The 15197-nt window shown below is 39.7% G+C and overlaps 1 protein-coding gene and 2 long non-coding RNA genes across 4 annotated transcripts in view; 2 read left to right on the forward strand and 1 right to left on the reverse strand.

The window, feature by feature from the left end:
• LOC138925180 (uncharacterized) overlaps positions 1-7405 on the forward strand; it is a 29011-nt gene extending 21606 nt beyond the window's left edge. Inside the window, exon 3 of the long non-coding RNA XR_011441050.1 lies at positions 5620-7405. This is a non-coding gene — a long non-coding RNA (uncharacterized lncRNA). The remainder of the gene's footprint in view (positions 1-5619) is intronic.
• A 1799-nt stretch (positions 7406-9204) lies between these two features.
• LOC111774339 (uncharacterized) lies at positions 9205-12842 on the reverse strand. The gene is made up of 3 exons (XR_011441051.1): positions 12588-12842; positions 11137-11603; positions 9205-11025 (listed from the first exon to the last, which is right to left on the reverse strand). It is a non-coding gene; the product is annotated as an uncharacterized lncRNA (long non-coding RNA).
• The window catches only part of PGM2L1 (phosphoglucomutase 2 like 1), a 65850-nt gene continuing 62632 nt past the window's right edge, over positions 11980-15197 (forward strand). For both annotated transcript variants that reach the window (XM_001498196.5, XM_005612044.4), the window contains exon 1: positions 11980-12430. In XM_001498196.5, coding sequence (XP_001498246.1) covers positions 12320-12430 — 111 coding nt within the window. In that variant the 5' untranslated portion in view covers positions 11980-12319. The remainder of the gene's footprint in view (positions 12431-15197) is intronic.

Raw genomic sequence — 15197 nt, forward strand, 5'->3', positions numbered from 1 at the left:
TTCTCCAATATTCACTGTGAGAACCTGACAAACCTCCTGGAGGTAAAACTGACAAAAGTGTAGGACCCTCCCATATGACTGGGCCTTCCTGGAGTTTTTGATTCTCAGACTTGTCCACACTGAGCCTCCAGCAATTCACCAATTAGACTTTAGGTTTTCCAACCTTTGCACTGGTTCCTGAGAAGGTTTCTGCTCTGGTAAGTTGTGGTTCTTTGTAGGACTGTCTGCATCTCCAATTTGGGGGCAGCAGTTTGTACTGTGACCTCACTTCTCTGATGGATCCAAGAAGAGTTTTTGATTTTTCAGTTTTCTCAGCTTCTTACTTGTTGTTAGGATGCAGTGATGACTCCCAAATTCCTTACATGCCAGACCAGAAACAGAAGTTAGTAGTCATCTTTTGACCATAAGGATGAGAGCCACACATTAAGGATGACAGAGCAGGAAAATAAAAGGAGGCTGGTCACTGATGATGTCTTTGACTTGTTGCCCTTGGATTGCTTTCCTTGGGACTTCTTGTTATTTGAAAAATAAAAATACTCCTCTCTTTGGTTAAGCCACTATAGTTTGGTTTTCATTACATGTAGCTGAACGCCATCACAACTGATACATACTTTTGGCCATGTCACTCCTCACTGATATTCCTAATTAAACGGTGGGCAGAAAAATTAGAGATCATATTATATATGTGGTCATGTGTGACTGAACAACATTTTGGTCAATGATGTACCACATATATAACAGTGGTACCATAAGATTAGTACCATATAGCCTAGGTGTGTAGTATGCTATACCATCTAGGTTTGTGCAAGCACACTCTATGATGTTTAGACCATGATGAAATCGCCTAATGACACATTTCTCAGAATGTACCCCTGTTGTTAAGTGATGTAGACCGTGTATATATATGTGTGTGTGTCTCTGAGTGTGTGTATGCATGTGTTTAATTTGTTCCAACTTGTGATTTATAAAGAATTGTTTTAAACAATAAAATCCACAGAAAATAATGCCATCTAGTCCTCCCTTTACCAAATAATGTGGGGTTTTTCCCGTTGCTTTGAGTCCAGAATGTGTCATTTTCTTCTAATCCTAGAAATTTCCAGGATATATCAGGCTGAGGACATCACATCATCATAAAAATCACAGCTCCTCTTACAGAGGCCAGAGCTGACTCCAAGAGATTCAATTATCCTTTGTCTACAATACTATACTGTCTGCATATTATAACAGAAGATGATCTTAGATTTCCTCAAGAAATGAAACATTGTTAGGAACAGAAAATTGACTACAGGCTACCAGTTCTTTCATGAAATAAGTAGAATACAAAAAAAAAAAAGAATTATAAGAAAACAAGGTACCATACATTTTATAATCATCTAGCATCCACAAGCACAAAGACGTTTTCTAAAATAGAAAGCAACATGAGGCAGCCCTGATGACCGACTGGTTAAAGTTCAGCGCTCTCCACTTCAGCAGCCTGGGTTCAGCTCCCAGTTGTGGAACCACACCACTCATCTGTCAGTAGCCATGCTATGGTGGCGGCTCACATAGAAGAATGAGAAGGACTTACAACTAGAATATATAACTATGTACGAGGGCTCTGTGGAAGAAAAAGATAAATAGAAAGCAACATAATATACTATTTCAAAATGAGCTATCAGGTATGCAGAAAATGAAAATGAACACAAACTGGGTAAGTCAAGGTTTAGAACTGAAATAAATACACGATACTTCATGATTTTTAAAGTTCAGAATGACATATACATATTAAGTGGCTCTAGGTAAAGAATAGTACTACATCACTAAAAGTGGAAGATTATTTTTGAGCTTTCAAATGCAGCAGACATTTAACATTGTTCTTTTTATTTTTTTTTGAGGAAGATTAGCCCTGGGCTAACATCCACCACCAATCCTCTTTTTCACTAAGGAAGATTAGCTCTGAGCTAACATCCGTGCCCATCTTCCTCTACTTTATATGTGGGACGCCTGCCACAGCATGGCTTGATAAGTGGTGCATAGGTCTGTGCCCCAGATCCAAACCAGTGAACCCCAGGCCACCAAAGCAGAGCACACCAATTTAATCACTGTGCCACTGGGCTGTCCCCTTAACATTTCTTTCAACAGAAAAAAAAAAGTTTCTTTACTGGTGTTGTTTGGATATGGCACGATATGAAACTGGCAAATACTTGCATATGAAAGGGAAAATCATTCATGGACAAGAGTACAGGGTGACTTGTTCCCCACTGTCTCCCCAACACATAGAAGAGCGCATGGCACAAGAGTCGATGCATGATATAAAGATGCTGAATAAATAAACGAAAATTAGAATATTTCAGAAAGAATTGAGAAAGATGATGGACAGATGGTAAAGAACTTGTTTAAAGTCAAAGAGGAGAAACCAAATCAATACTGAAGGCATCTGTTTTTTGTGTTTTGTCTGTGTGGTGTCCCCTTTCCCCTTCTTCCCATAATAGAACCCTGCCCTTCCTTTGAGGAACTGTTCCTCCTTCACTATTCATTTTATGTGATTCTTCTGGAGTAAATCAATCCTATTACCCTTCTTCCCATGGCCAAGGGCTGGTGGGACCAGGACCCAAGCTGGGCCAATCATTCCCTGAAATTTACACTTACTGAAGCAGAGAGACAAATCCTCTCTTTTTGGTGTTGCTAGCTGGGATGAGGGTTGCCACAAGCTGTGTGTAACCAATACTGTCTTCTTCAAACATTAAGTAGGAGAGACCGAGTAGGGGACAAAGAGCGAAGCTGAAAGATGGAGACAAGAGTCTTCATGTCAGGATGCAGGGGTGCCTGAAGCTAGCTCCACTCCTGCCTTTCTCCGGTACACAAGCCAATACATTCAATCTTTTTTATTGTGGTAAAATATAAATAACACAACATCTACCATTTTAACCATGTTTAAATGTACAGTTCAGTGGCATTAAGTACATTCTCTCTGTTGTGCAAAAATTGTTTTCTACTTAAGCTATATTAAGGTTATTTTTGTCAATTGCAATAAAAAGATATGAGGTTTTTTCTTTTAATATTGTATTTTAGGAGTTCTATACATATTCTGAATACTAGTTCTTTATGAGATATATATTTTGAGAACATTTTCTCCCAATCTGTAGCTTACCTAATTCTTTTCTTTTCTTTGCTGAGGAAGATTTGGCTTGAGCTAACATCTGTTGCCAATCTTCCTCTTTTTCACTTGAGGAAGATTCGCCCTGAGGTAACATCTGTGCTAATTTTCCTCTATTTTGTATGTGGGTTGCTGTCACAGCATGGCTGCTGATGAGTGGTGTAGGTCCACACCCAGAAACCAAACCCAGGCCACTGAAATGGAGCATGCCAAACTTAACCACTAGGCCACAGGGTTGGCCCTCCCACCCCCAGTTATTTTCTTAAAGCTATCTTTCGATGAGTAGAAGTTTTAATTTGATGACAATTAACTTATCAATTTTATCTTTTTGTGATTAATGCTTCCTCTATCCTAAGAACCTTTTCCTATTCCCAAGTTGCAAAGATATTCTGGTTTGTTTTCTTCTAGAAGCTTTATGGATTTAGCTTTTTGTTTCAGTCTATGATCAATCTAATATTAACTTTTAAATTTGGTGTGAAGTAGGGGTCAAGGTTGATTTTGTTTTTTTGCAGCTGAAGATTCACCATGAGCCAATCTTCCTCAATTTTGTATGTGGGTCACCTCCACAGCATGGCTGATGAGTGGTGCAGGTTCACACCTGGGATCCAAACCTGCAAGCCAGGACCGCCAAAACAGAGCATGCCAAACTTAACCACAACACCACAGGGCCAGCCTCCAAGGTTGATTGCTTTCCCCCCAGATGGATATTCAGTTGTTTCAACATCATATGTTGAAGAAACTTTACTTTCCTTATTGACTTGTTTTGGTGCTTTTGTTGAAAATCTAGTGACTCTAAATCTATTTCTGGGCTCTTTAATTTGTTCTACTTATCTATTTGTCTCTGCTAATGCTGTTTAACACACTGTTTTGGTTGCTGTAGCTTTATAGTAAGTCTCGAAGTCAGGTAGTAAAAGTTCTCCAAATGTATTCTTCTACAAAAGATTTTAAACTAACTCATCAACTTATTAGATATTATTGTTCTATTGTTAGCTAATACTATCTACCTAATAGACATTATTAGATATTATTATTAAATGTATAACTGCAGACCTTAGAACTCAAAAAGAAGAATATGTGTTCTTTGTTGCTGCTGTTATTCACCTCAGCAATATTTCTTCCATGTGAGCATGATAAAAGAGGCTTATGACAGATATTTGTCATTTTGAGCTCTCAGCATCCAAATATCCTTCCTATTTTGCTTCCTTTGCCTGGAGTTCCAAATCCCCTTCCCCTGTCTTAACTCCTATTTATTCTTTAGTTCCAGGCTATGCTATAAAATGAAACCGTTTACATTTGCATTAAAAATAAAATATTTAGGAATATGTTTAAGACTTGTAAGACCTCTACACTGAAAAATACATAACATTGCTGAGAGAAATTAAAGAAACTCTTTCAAAATAAAGAGAAATACCAGTCTCATGGATGGAAAAACTCAATATTATTAAAATGTCAATTATCCCCAAATTGACCTAGAGATATAACACAGTCCTAATTATAAACTCAGCAGGCTTTTTTTTTCATAGAAATGAACAAGCTTATTCTAAAATGTATATGGAAATGCAAAGGACCTAGGAAACTCAAAGAATCTTGAAAAATAAGGACCTAGTTGGAGAACTTAGGCTCCGTGACTTCAAGACTTAGTATGCATAGCTGTTCCTTCCCCTAGGATCGCTTCCATCGCCCTCTCAGTCTGGGTTAAGTGCCTCTCTTCTGTACTCCCATACTATTCTGGACTACTGTCGTCAAAGAACTTATCACAGTATATTTCAATGATGTGTTATTTGTTTGTGCTCCTCACCCTATGTTTCATAAGGGTATGGACCAGGATCTCTTTTTTTTTTTTTACCACTGAATTTGCACCACCTAGAAGGATGCCTACACACTATAGACATGCAAGTATTTGCTACATTAAGTTGAACTTAAATAATTTATGGAAAAGAGTTAATATTTTAAAAGAAAACTCATAAAGGGCCATCTTTTGCCTGAGAACTACTTACACAGGTGGCCAGGACTAGTTTATTGGACTTGGTTTTAAAAGATATTAATGATACCATGACAGAACTAAAAAGATTACCAGCACGCAATTTGATTCATAAGAAATTAGTTCAATTCGTTGCGAATCAAATGTCCTAAACATTTATAGTATATTGCCCAGTAACTGTACTCTCAAGAAGTTAGATGTATGGAATACTGCAGAAGGCAAAGACAGCTTTAAGCACAAAGATGTTCATTGTTACTGTTATTTATTATGGAAAAAAATGAAGACAAGCTAAGAATCTTACTAAATGAGACTCATTAAAAAAAATAACATGGTAGATCAACTTGATGTAATATTTTACAGACACAAATTGATTATCAAACTAAAAGAATATAATGTTTCCCAAAATGGCAGACCAGGTTATTTGTATTAACATTAACATTCCTGGTATAACTAAATAACGAAGCTGAAAAAAAATTTTTTAACCTTCTTTTTTAAATCACAGAGGAAAGGTGACAAGCCAGCAAGAAATTACCAGGCCATGAGTGAAGGGAAAATGTCATCCCAGAGAGGTAACTATGGAAAATGAGGCTTTTGCTCTCAAAGCATTGAACAATCCTGAAAATTCTGAACCTTACTTTTAAAACCCTTGTGGGCAAGAAAGACAGAAAACAAAGCCCAGGGTCTGCAAAAGGTTGAGAGTCTAATAGAAGAAACTTCTCATAATATGTTGAGACTCCACGATATGTTGGGATCTCATGCCCAGAGTGAGGGTGAAGAGAAAGGAATACCATACATGGACTTACTGCCTAAATAGGGTGACAAGAACACGTGAAAAATTCAAGCCTTAAAGTAGTTGAATACCCAGGCATTTGGCAGAGGCAAATGCAAATCTTCTCTAAAGAAAAGTACTTTCATTGCAAGTCTAAATTTATTCCCACAAATATTTGTCAAATATAATGTCCAACACACACACACAAGCACAAGGCTCACAAAGAAACTAGAGTCTATGAGCAAGAACTATCAAAAACAATAGACAAGAGAAACCGATTCACAAAGATTTTGGATATTGAACAACTATGCTGGCTATAGTTAAAGAAGGAAAAGACAAGTTTGAAGATCACTATAGAGAATAGGAAATCATAAAAAGAGCTATGGCAAATTTGCAAAAGAATCTAAAAGAATTCTAGAAATAACAAATATAACAACTGACATTAAAACTCCAAAGATTCTGGTGAACACACGAGGCACTAGGAGGGTGGCATGCCCTCAGAGGGCATGGAAGCTCCATACCACTTCATCCCTCCATACTTTGGCTTATGCATCTCTTCCATTTGGCTGTCCCTGAGTTGGAGGAGAAGGCCATCTGAAGACAGAGGCAGAGGTTGGAATTATGCAGCCACAAGCTAAGGAACACCTAGATCCACCAGAAGCTTCAAGTGGCAAGGAAGGATTCTCCTTTGGAGACTTCAGAGGGAGCATGGCTCTACGGACACCTCAACCGGGACTTCCGGCCTCCAAACTCTGAGATAGTAAATTTCTACTGTTTTAAGCCAAAAACAAACAAACAAAAAACCTAAAGGTCAGATCCCCACTCTGAAGAGATGGCTCTCAGCCTCAGCTGCACATTGGAAACACCTGGGAGAGCTTAAAAGCGAAATAAGCCAAAAAAAAAAACACACCACTGATTATAAAGGATTACCATGTTTATTGTATACCAACGAATTAGATAACCTTGATGAAATGGACAAATTCCTACTAACAGACAAACTACTGAAAGTGACTCAAGAAGAAATAGACAAATGAATAGAACTATAACAAGTGAAGAGATTGAGTTAATAATCAGAAAACTACCCACAAAGCCCAGACCCAGATGGCTTCACCACTGAATTCTACTAAAAATTTAAGGAAGAATTAATGACAATTCTTCACAAACTCTTGCAAAAATTAGAAGAGGAGAGAGCACTTCTCAACTCATTTTATGAGGCCTGTATTACTCTGATCATCACAAGAAAAGAAAACTACAGACCAATACCTATTACGAATATGGACAAATTAATCCTCAAGAAAATACTAGCAAACTAAATGCAGCAACACATAAAAATAATGAAATACATAAAAATTAACTCAAAAGGGATCAACAACCTAAATGTAAGAGGTAGAACTATAAAATTCTTACAAGAAAACAAAGGGTAAATCTCCATGACCTTAGATTTGGCAAAAGATTCTCAGATATGACACCAAAAGTAAGAGCAACAAAAAAAAAAACCCGACTTCCTCAAAACTAAAAACTTTTGTGCTCCAAATGGTATCATCAAGAATGTGAAAAGAGAACCCACAGAATAAGGGGAAATATTTGAAAATCATATCTAATGTGTATCAGGGACTTATATCCACAAATATAAAGAAATCTTACAACTCAATAATAAAAAAAACCCCACAGTTTAAAGAACGGGCAAAGGGTGTGAATAGATAGTTCTCCAAGAATGATATACAAATGGCCAATAAGCACATGAAAAGATGCTCAATATCATTAGTCATTAAGGAAATACCAATCTAAACCACAATGAGATATCACTTCACCCTCACAAAAATGACTAGAATTGAAAAGTGAGATAATAACAAGTGTTGGAAAATCTGTGGAGAAATTGGAACCCTCATACGCTGCTGGTGGGAATATCAGTGGTACAGCCACTTTGGAAACCAGTCTGGCAGTTCCTCAAATGATTAAACATAGAGTTAACACCTAATACAGCAAATCCACTCTTAGGTATATATCTAAGAGGAATGAAAACATATTCCATACAAAACCTGTACATGAATGTTTATAGCAGCATTATTCATAACAGCCAAAAGGCAGAAAAAACCCAAGTGTCCATCAATGGACAAACAGATGAACAAAATGTAGTATACCCACACACATGAATATTATTCAAGTATAAAAAGGAACGAAATATTCATAAACGCTACAACATGGATATGGATGAATCTTGAAAATATTACGCTAAGTGAAAGAAGCTAGTCACCAAAGACCACATATTTTAAGATTCCACTTATATGAAATGTTCAGAACAGGGAAATCTATAGAGATAGAAAGCAGATTACTGGTTTCTTAGGCCTGGGAGTGGGAGATATGGCAACAGGGGACTGATAGCTAAGGCATACAAGATTTCTTTTTGAGGTGATGAAAATGTTTTAAAATTGACTGTGGTGATGTTTGCACATATCTGTGACTATAACAAAAAACCAATGAATTGTATATATTAAATGGGTGAGTTGTTTGGTATGTGAATTATAGCTCAATAAAGCTGTTTAATAAAATGTAATGAGGCACTCACTCTCAGGCACCAATCCTGCACTTCCACAAACCTGAAAGGGAGTGCCTCTAGATAGAAAGGGAGTACCTAGGTTCTTTGCCTCGCTTCACCCTAATCCCAAGTGTGCTCTGCATTCTTTCCCCCTTACACAAAAACAGCCGCTTTTTATTTGTTGTTATATCCCCTTCCCTCAGCAGAGGTTTTATGTAAGAGGGCTAAAAGTAGAAAGTTGCTTGCAAGATACTCAACTTCCTTGCCTGACTTTTTTTTTTTTAATACAGAGTTCACTAGAGTTTATGCAAGCATCTTTGTGAGCAACAAGAAAATACTTCCCTTTTCAGAGTAATCACATAGCAGATTGATAGATTTCCACAAAATTTAGAGTCTTAAAATAGGAGAGCGATGACAGAGAGAGGTCCTGAGCTCTGCCTGGTGGCAGCACTTCAAGGAACTGGCAAGATTTTAGAGGGGATGGCCATGAGGCTTTGGGGTTCACAGCCTCAAACAAGTTTCCTGGCCATAGCTTATGAATAGGATGCAAGGACAAAGCTGTCAGTTTTCCAGAGACCACTACGACTCTGGACAACACAGATGTTAGCAGAAACCTTGGTGAACTACAGCTATCGACTCTTTCTGTTTCCCCAGCACCATATAACGCCTGGGTGGAGAGGGGAGCCCCTGATATTGATGAAAATTTAATTTCTCACTACCCTGGTAGAACGAATCTCTTAATGAGATTTTTTAAAACAATAAAGAAATGGATATTTCTTATACACTTGAGGTTTTTCTTTTACATTTTTATTTAAATTTCATTTGGAAATAATTTCAATGAAGTTGCAAAAATTAAAATAGTGCAAAGAATGTCCATCTTTCATTTACCCAGATTCACCTATTGTTAAAATTAACCCCATATGCTTTATTATTTGTTTTTTTCTAACTATATGTTTGTATTATGTTTATATTATATAAACACACAGTATTTTTCTGAACCATTTGAGGGTAAGTTACATATATCATGATCCTAAAATATATATGTATATGGACCAAGAGAGATACTCTCTTTCATAACCACAGTTAGGGTTGCCAGATTTAGCAAATTAAAATACAGAATACCCTGGGCAAATTCCACCAGAAATTAAAGCTTCTGAGCTTTCCTTGACTAGGAAAACTAATACACTCCCTCTTCTGGACACACTTAGACACTGTTCCTGGATTTGATGAGTTCTGGTCTCCTTGGTTACCCTTCAATTCCTAAGAAATAAGTCAAAGACACTAGGCAAGGTTTCTGGTAATCAGCTTATATCTGTCACGATCTTGCTGATAAAAGTGAGGGCTCGTTGACTCTGGCATTGAATTAAAACTTGTATTTCTGTCTTTTATACTTGCCCTACATAATTCCATCTCTTGAAACTTCTATTATTTAGTAGCGTTTCTCAGAATTCAATTAACTTGAATAAGAATTCCTATAAAAACCACTTCTTATCAAATTAAAATGCATATAAATCAGCACTGGCTCTTGTTAAAATGTAGATTCTGAATCAGTATAATTGGGATGGGGCCTGAAATTTTGTATTTCTTAATAAGCTCCCAGAGGATGCAAATACACTGGTCCTCCTATCATACTTTGAGTAGCAAGTTTATAGTCACCTATGTCACAATCAATAGGTGTTTGTTAAATATGTAGGCACCTTGGCCCTAGCTCGATAACCTGACTCAGAATCTCGGGGGCAGCGTCCAAGAATATACATTTTAAACAAACTCCTAGGGAGATTTGAGAACCAATGGTCTATGGGTTTGAAACGCCCTCTACCTTTTTCTGTATTTATTAATTTTTGTCCCTCAAAGCCCAGTGCTGGTCCCTCCTGCTACTTGTTTTTATTGACCACCTCAGACTGTGAATTCTTTAACAGCTGTCTGCAGCAAGCATTTACTGTTTATCACTGGCTATCTTTGCTCGCACATATCCTGTTCCCAGACAGATTTTACTCTTTGAAACGAACAATTATGTTACATACTTTCTTGTAGCCTCAACTCCTAGCATAATGCTCAGCAGAGTAAAAGTTTAATGTTTGTCATGGACAACAATGGTGATGATAGTGAACGATGAATTTCTCTCCAGGACATATGGTTGTTTCCCAGGCCTTCTGTGATTAACAGAACCTGCTGACTCCACAGAGGAAACACGTAATGCTTAGCTAAATCTCTAACTCCCAACTAGGCGCGTTATTTTTCAGGAATTGGCTCTACGATCATGTTGTACCTTGGGAGTCTGAATTTTATTATGGTAAATGGCACTTTAAAGGAAAGAAAGTAATACTTTGAATTTATTATGTCTTTTATCTGTGAACCTCAAAACACTCTAAAGCCATTTATTAAGTTATTGTAGCCAAGGTGTAAATATTATTATATCCTCCTTACAAAAAAGCTGACTAGGGAAAGAGTTGTAAGATACTTGGTTAAAAATCATAGAGCCATTGCAAGAAGGCCAAACCAAGAAAGTCAGGAGCAAAGAGCGAGAGGTAAGCACTTCTCAGCATCTCCCACACCTCAGGTTGTGTGACTTGAAAGGTGAACGTTCCATAGAAGAGAGGAGGCTAAACGAACAAGAAATTTAAAATTATTCCAGTAATCTTTCTTCTTCCCACGTATCCCTGTCACCACTGCTCTTTGTCTCTCTCTTTTGACGCTTACGCGTCCTCACTTACGTTAGGGTTAAAAGGTGACCCATCTTCCCTCCTTCACAACTTGTTCTCTCTACCTCCTCATCCACTGCAGCAGCACAGCAAGAAGTGCCAGCGGAGGAGATCTGAAAGGAGGCTGGAATGCTGGCTCCATCACTCAGGAATTCCTTCTCTTTGAAAAAGTCGGTTCACTGTGAGGGGCAGTTTCCTCTTTGTGTGTAAAATGGGGATGGATCACGCCCACCTACCTCGCAGGATGGTTGAAGCGATAGAATGCGATTCGTAAACTGTAAAGCACTAAATGGATACCAGTTGTCCCCTCGCTGTATCAGTCCTTGTTTAATTTAATTTAAGTGCAGGGCCACATTGCGTACATAACAGTGACAGGGCGTGCCCGTAAGAAACAGCCTCGAGGGAGATCTTTCTCCTTTGAGGAAAGGGAGAGCGCGGAGGTGCTGGGAGTAGTAGTCTTTACGGCGGTCTCCGCAGACCTGGGGGGAAGAAAAGAACTACAATTCCCGTGAGGCCGTGCGGGGACAGCCCCGCGCACCCTCCCGCCAGGCGCGTTCCCCCAGGCGAAATGGGAGGGCGACCAGCGCGCGCGCCGGGGATCCGCTGAGCGAGCGCTGAGGCGCTGGGCTCGTGGTGGTTGTGGCAACTGATCGAGAAAAGGAGACGCGTGGGAATGTGTGGGGGTTGAAACAAAAGACGTGTGGCAAAAGGCAAATTAAAAAATAAAAACAGCCGTGTTCCAATCCCTCGCCACCCGGGCGGATCCTAACTCGCGCTACTGCAGGAGGTCGGGAGCGCGCTCCCGGGCTCGCGCCTCAGGCGCCGGGGGCTTAAACCAGCTGGGGCGGGGCCGGCGGCGCGGGGGGCGGGGCCTGAGGCGGCGTGTGTGCGGCGGCGGCGGCGGCCAGATCCAGACATCTGGGACTGTTGTTGTTCTTTCGCGGCGAGACCGCTCCAGTCCGCTCGCCCAGAGGGAAACCGGGAGCTGGTCTGGTGGGGAGCGGGTGGCCGCATCCCCCGTCTCTCCTGCTTCCCCAGAGCCGCGGCGGCAGCTGGCGCAAACATCCTGAGGTTGGTCTCCGATGCCCTTCAGTGAGGAGCGGGCGTCGGGACCCTGGTGAGCGCACCTCAGGCCCTCCCCCGCAACTCGGTGTCTTCGTCGCCCCCCGGGCCCGCACACCCCAGTCTGGCTGCCATGTCTGAAAACGCAGAGGGAGACCTGAACTCCAACCTGCTGCATTCCCCCTACCACACCGGGGACCCTCAGCTAGACACGGCCATCGAGCAGTGGCTCCGTTGGGATAAGGTGGGTACCTGGTCTGCCCCGCCTCCGCCCCCTCCTCCCGCAAGCTCCCCTCGCCCCCCAGTCCGCCCTTCCCGTCCCCACCCGAGCTCGGCGGGCTGCAGAGAAGATGGTTCAGGCCGCGGGGCGGGGGCCAGCGGAGCCGGGCGTTGCCACCCACCTCTGCTCGGCTGCCTCCCTGGGACCGTCAGTGGCTTCCTTTTGCAGCGCGTGAAATTGCAACACCCCTCCTTCAAGTGCGTGTCATTTCTCTTTCTCAAAAAAAACAAAAAAAAACCATCATCGCAAGTTACACCCTTCATAGAACTATTTCCTTTCCCCTTTCTTCTCCCTTGGCTTCCTTCTCTGCAAACCTGTGTGTTTTTTGGCACCCTGCTTGGATGTTTCTAACCGCTGTCCGCTTTAGTTTTGGTCTGGTGTGTTTCCCCCTTCCGTCGCTAGGTAATCGCTGGTATTTTATCACTCCCTCCTGTTCTCCTGTATCACCTTTTCTCTTGAGAAAGGTAGAGGTTTTTCTGCCGCTTTCTTTCCCGTGCCGGGAGTTATTTTCTGGAAGTATCTTGTTCAAAAAATCGTGTTTTTCAGGTTTCATATGATGTCCCTGATACAGAATTGGTTTTGCTTTACCCATTCCTCCTCTATTCTCCCCACCCCCTCCAAGTTGTTGCGGTGATTTCATCTTGTGCAGACATATGGGATGGATCTGTGAGAGCCAGAATTAAAATGCAGCTCTCTGACTTGTAAAAGAGGCCCCTGGTGGCTCCAACAGAGGAAGATGAGCCAAGCTTTTGCTTTGTCAAGTGCATTAAATGCATTTGTTGAAGTAGAGAAGGCAACATATTTAAAGTGAAATTAATGATACTGAATTAAAGAATTAGTATGGTAGTAGGTGACATAACGTGCAATTTCCTAAAGGATTAGCTTTCTGAAAAAGCTTTATTTTCACTTTGTTCAGTCATTTATGCATTCAGCAAAAAATATTTTTTGAGTACTGGATAATGTTCCAGGGCCTGTTAGTCCCACGGAATACCAGTGGTGAGGAAGATTGCAAGGGTTCCTCCCCTCAACAAGCCTTAGTTAGCAGATAAGGAAAACCAACAAATAAGCAATTACAAGTTAGTATTACTTGGTCATATGTATCTTGAACATTCTAATTCTTCCTTTGGAGTCTAAACCAGTGCTTCTCAAATCTGCGAGTTCTTACAGATCACCTGGGCATCTTAAAATGCAGATTCTGGTTTAGGAGGCTTGGGGTGGAGCCTGAAATTCTGGCTCAGAATGAGCTCCCAAGTGATACTAATGCTGCTGGTCTGTGGACCACACTTTGAGTAACAAGACTCTAGAGTATTCTGATTGAGTTACTGAACTAGAGAATTATATAGTTACTTGTTGTGAAAGCATACAAAAAAAGTGAAGATTCAAGGATTGCTCTTCTGCTTTTAATCCATTAAGGAGGAGGAAACCTAATAGAAATAGGGGAGCTAAGGCTTAGCATACAGGAAAATGATATATACCACAAACTGACTATTTAAAGGTCTTCAGCAGGGAAAGTTAACTAAATTACAAGTGAATGTTATCCTTGTATGTTTAATATAATTAATCATTTTTGCTTAAAGCCATCAGCTTTCATTGGTATTGTCAGTAAATGAATGGTTGCACTTATGTCTCCCTAAATTGAAAGGAAGATTTATGAAATTCAAAGACACATGTAGAATTGCAACACAGTTTTTACTAGTAACTATTATGTATGCCAAAGCCTTTGGCCCTTCAACAATAGAAGTTTGTTTTTCATTGCCATGGATGAGATCTTTTGTTCTCGTTAGGTGCCAGTTTTGACTATTCTTTTCCAAACGAGTCTCTTGATTGATTTTTTTTAAAAAGATTGGTTGAATGAATTAATATTTATTAATTGTCTATGCTGTGCCTAGATATTGTTGGGATATACTGAAATATAACAAGACTGTAAAATACGTATACACCCAAAAAGGCAATGCTAAGATAGCATTGGTAGTAATTAAATAGTTTAGAGGCAGTTTTTATAAGAGTTCGAAAGAGTGACCTGTGGACTGGAATGGTCACGGAAGACTTTATAAGAAGACAAGATACAAGTAAAAAGAATGAGGAGAGCCTTCATTGAAAGTGGAAGAGAAATTCTTAATTTTTATGTAAAATGTCCTCTATATACAAAGCACTGTCTGAAAACCTGTGGGAAATACAAAGATGAAATAGATATGGATCATATCTTCAAAGAACATAGAAGGGCGAAAATAAAACAAAAGCTCACAGTTGTAATATAAAGAACAAGTAATAAGTGCCCTTAACAGAGGGATAGATTTAAATAATCTTAATAATTATTTAATAAAAATAATAAATACTTAATTGATTCTTCTCTTAATGGGAGAATATACTTTTAGTTGGTAGATAAAGGTGTAGCGACTGCAGATTCATGGTGTAGGTAAGCTAGGCTGTGTCCCAGGGCACTGAAATGTAGAGTGCAGAAATGTGGAATAATAGATCAGACTTACAGCGTTTATTGCGTTACACATTGACAGCATATGTAGTCTTTTAGCGTAGAGAAACTGAGTTTAGTACCTGATTAATACTTATTTAGTGAACAAAGGAACCTATCAAATGGTGCTGATTCTTAATGACTCTGGTGAGGCACATAAGAAGTTATAAATTGATGTGAGGGCAATTTGCTACTTGCCTAGGTCACCAAAATGGCTAGTTTTACCCTTGGTGGAGTGGTATACTTTGAAAAATCTTTGTG

Source organism: Equus caballus, chromosome 7, assembly GCF_041296265.1.
Source record: "Equus caballus isolate H_3958 breed thoroughbred chromosome 7, TB-T2T, whole genome shotgun sequence".
Classification (NCBI taxonomy): Eukaryota; Metazoa; Chordata; class Mammalia; order Perissodactyla; family Equidae; genus Equus; species Equus caballus.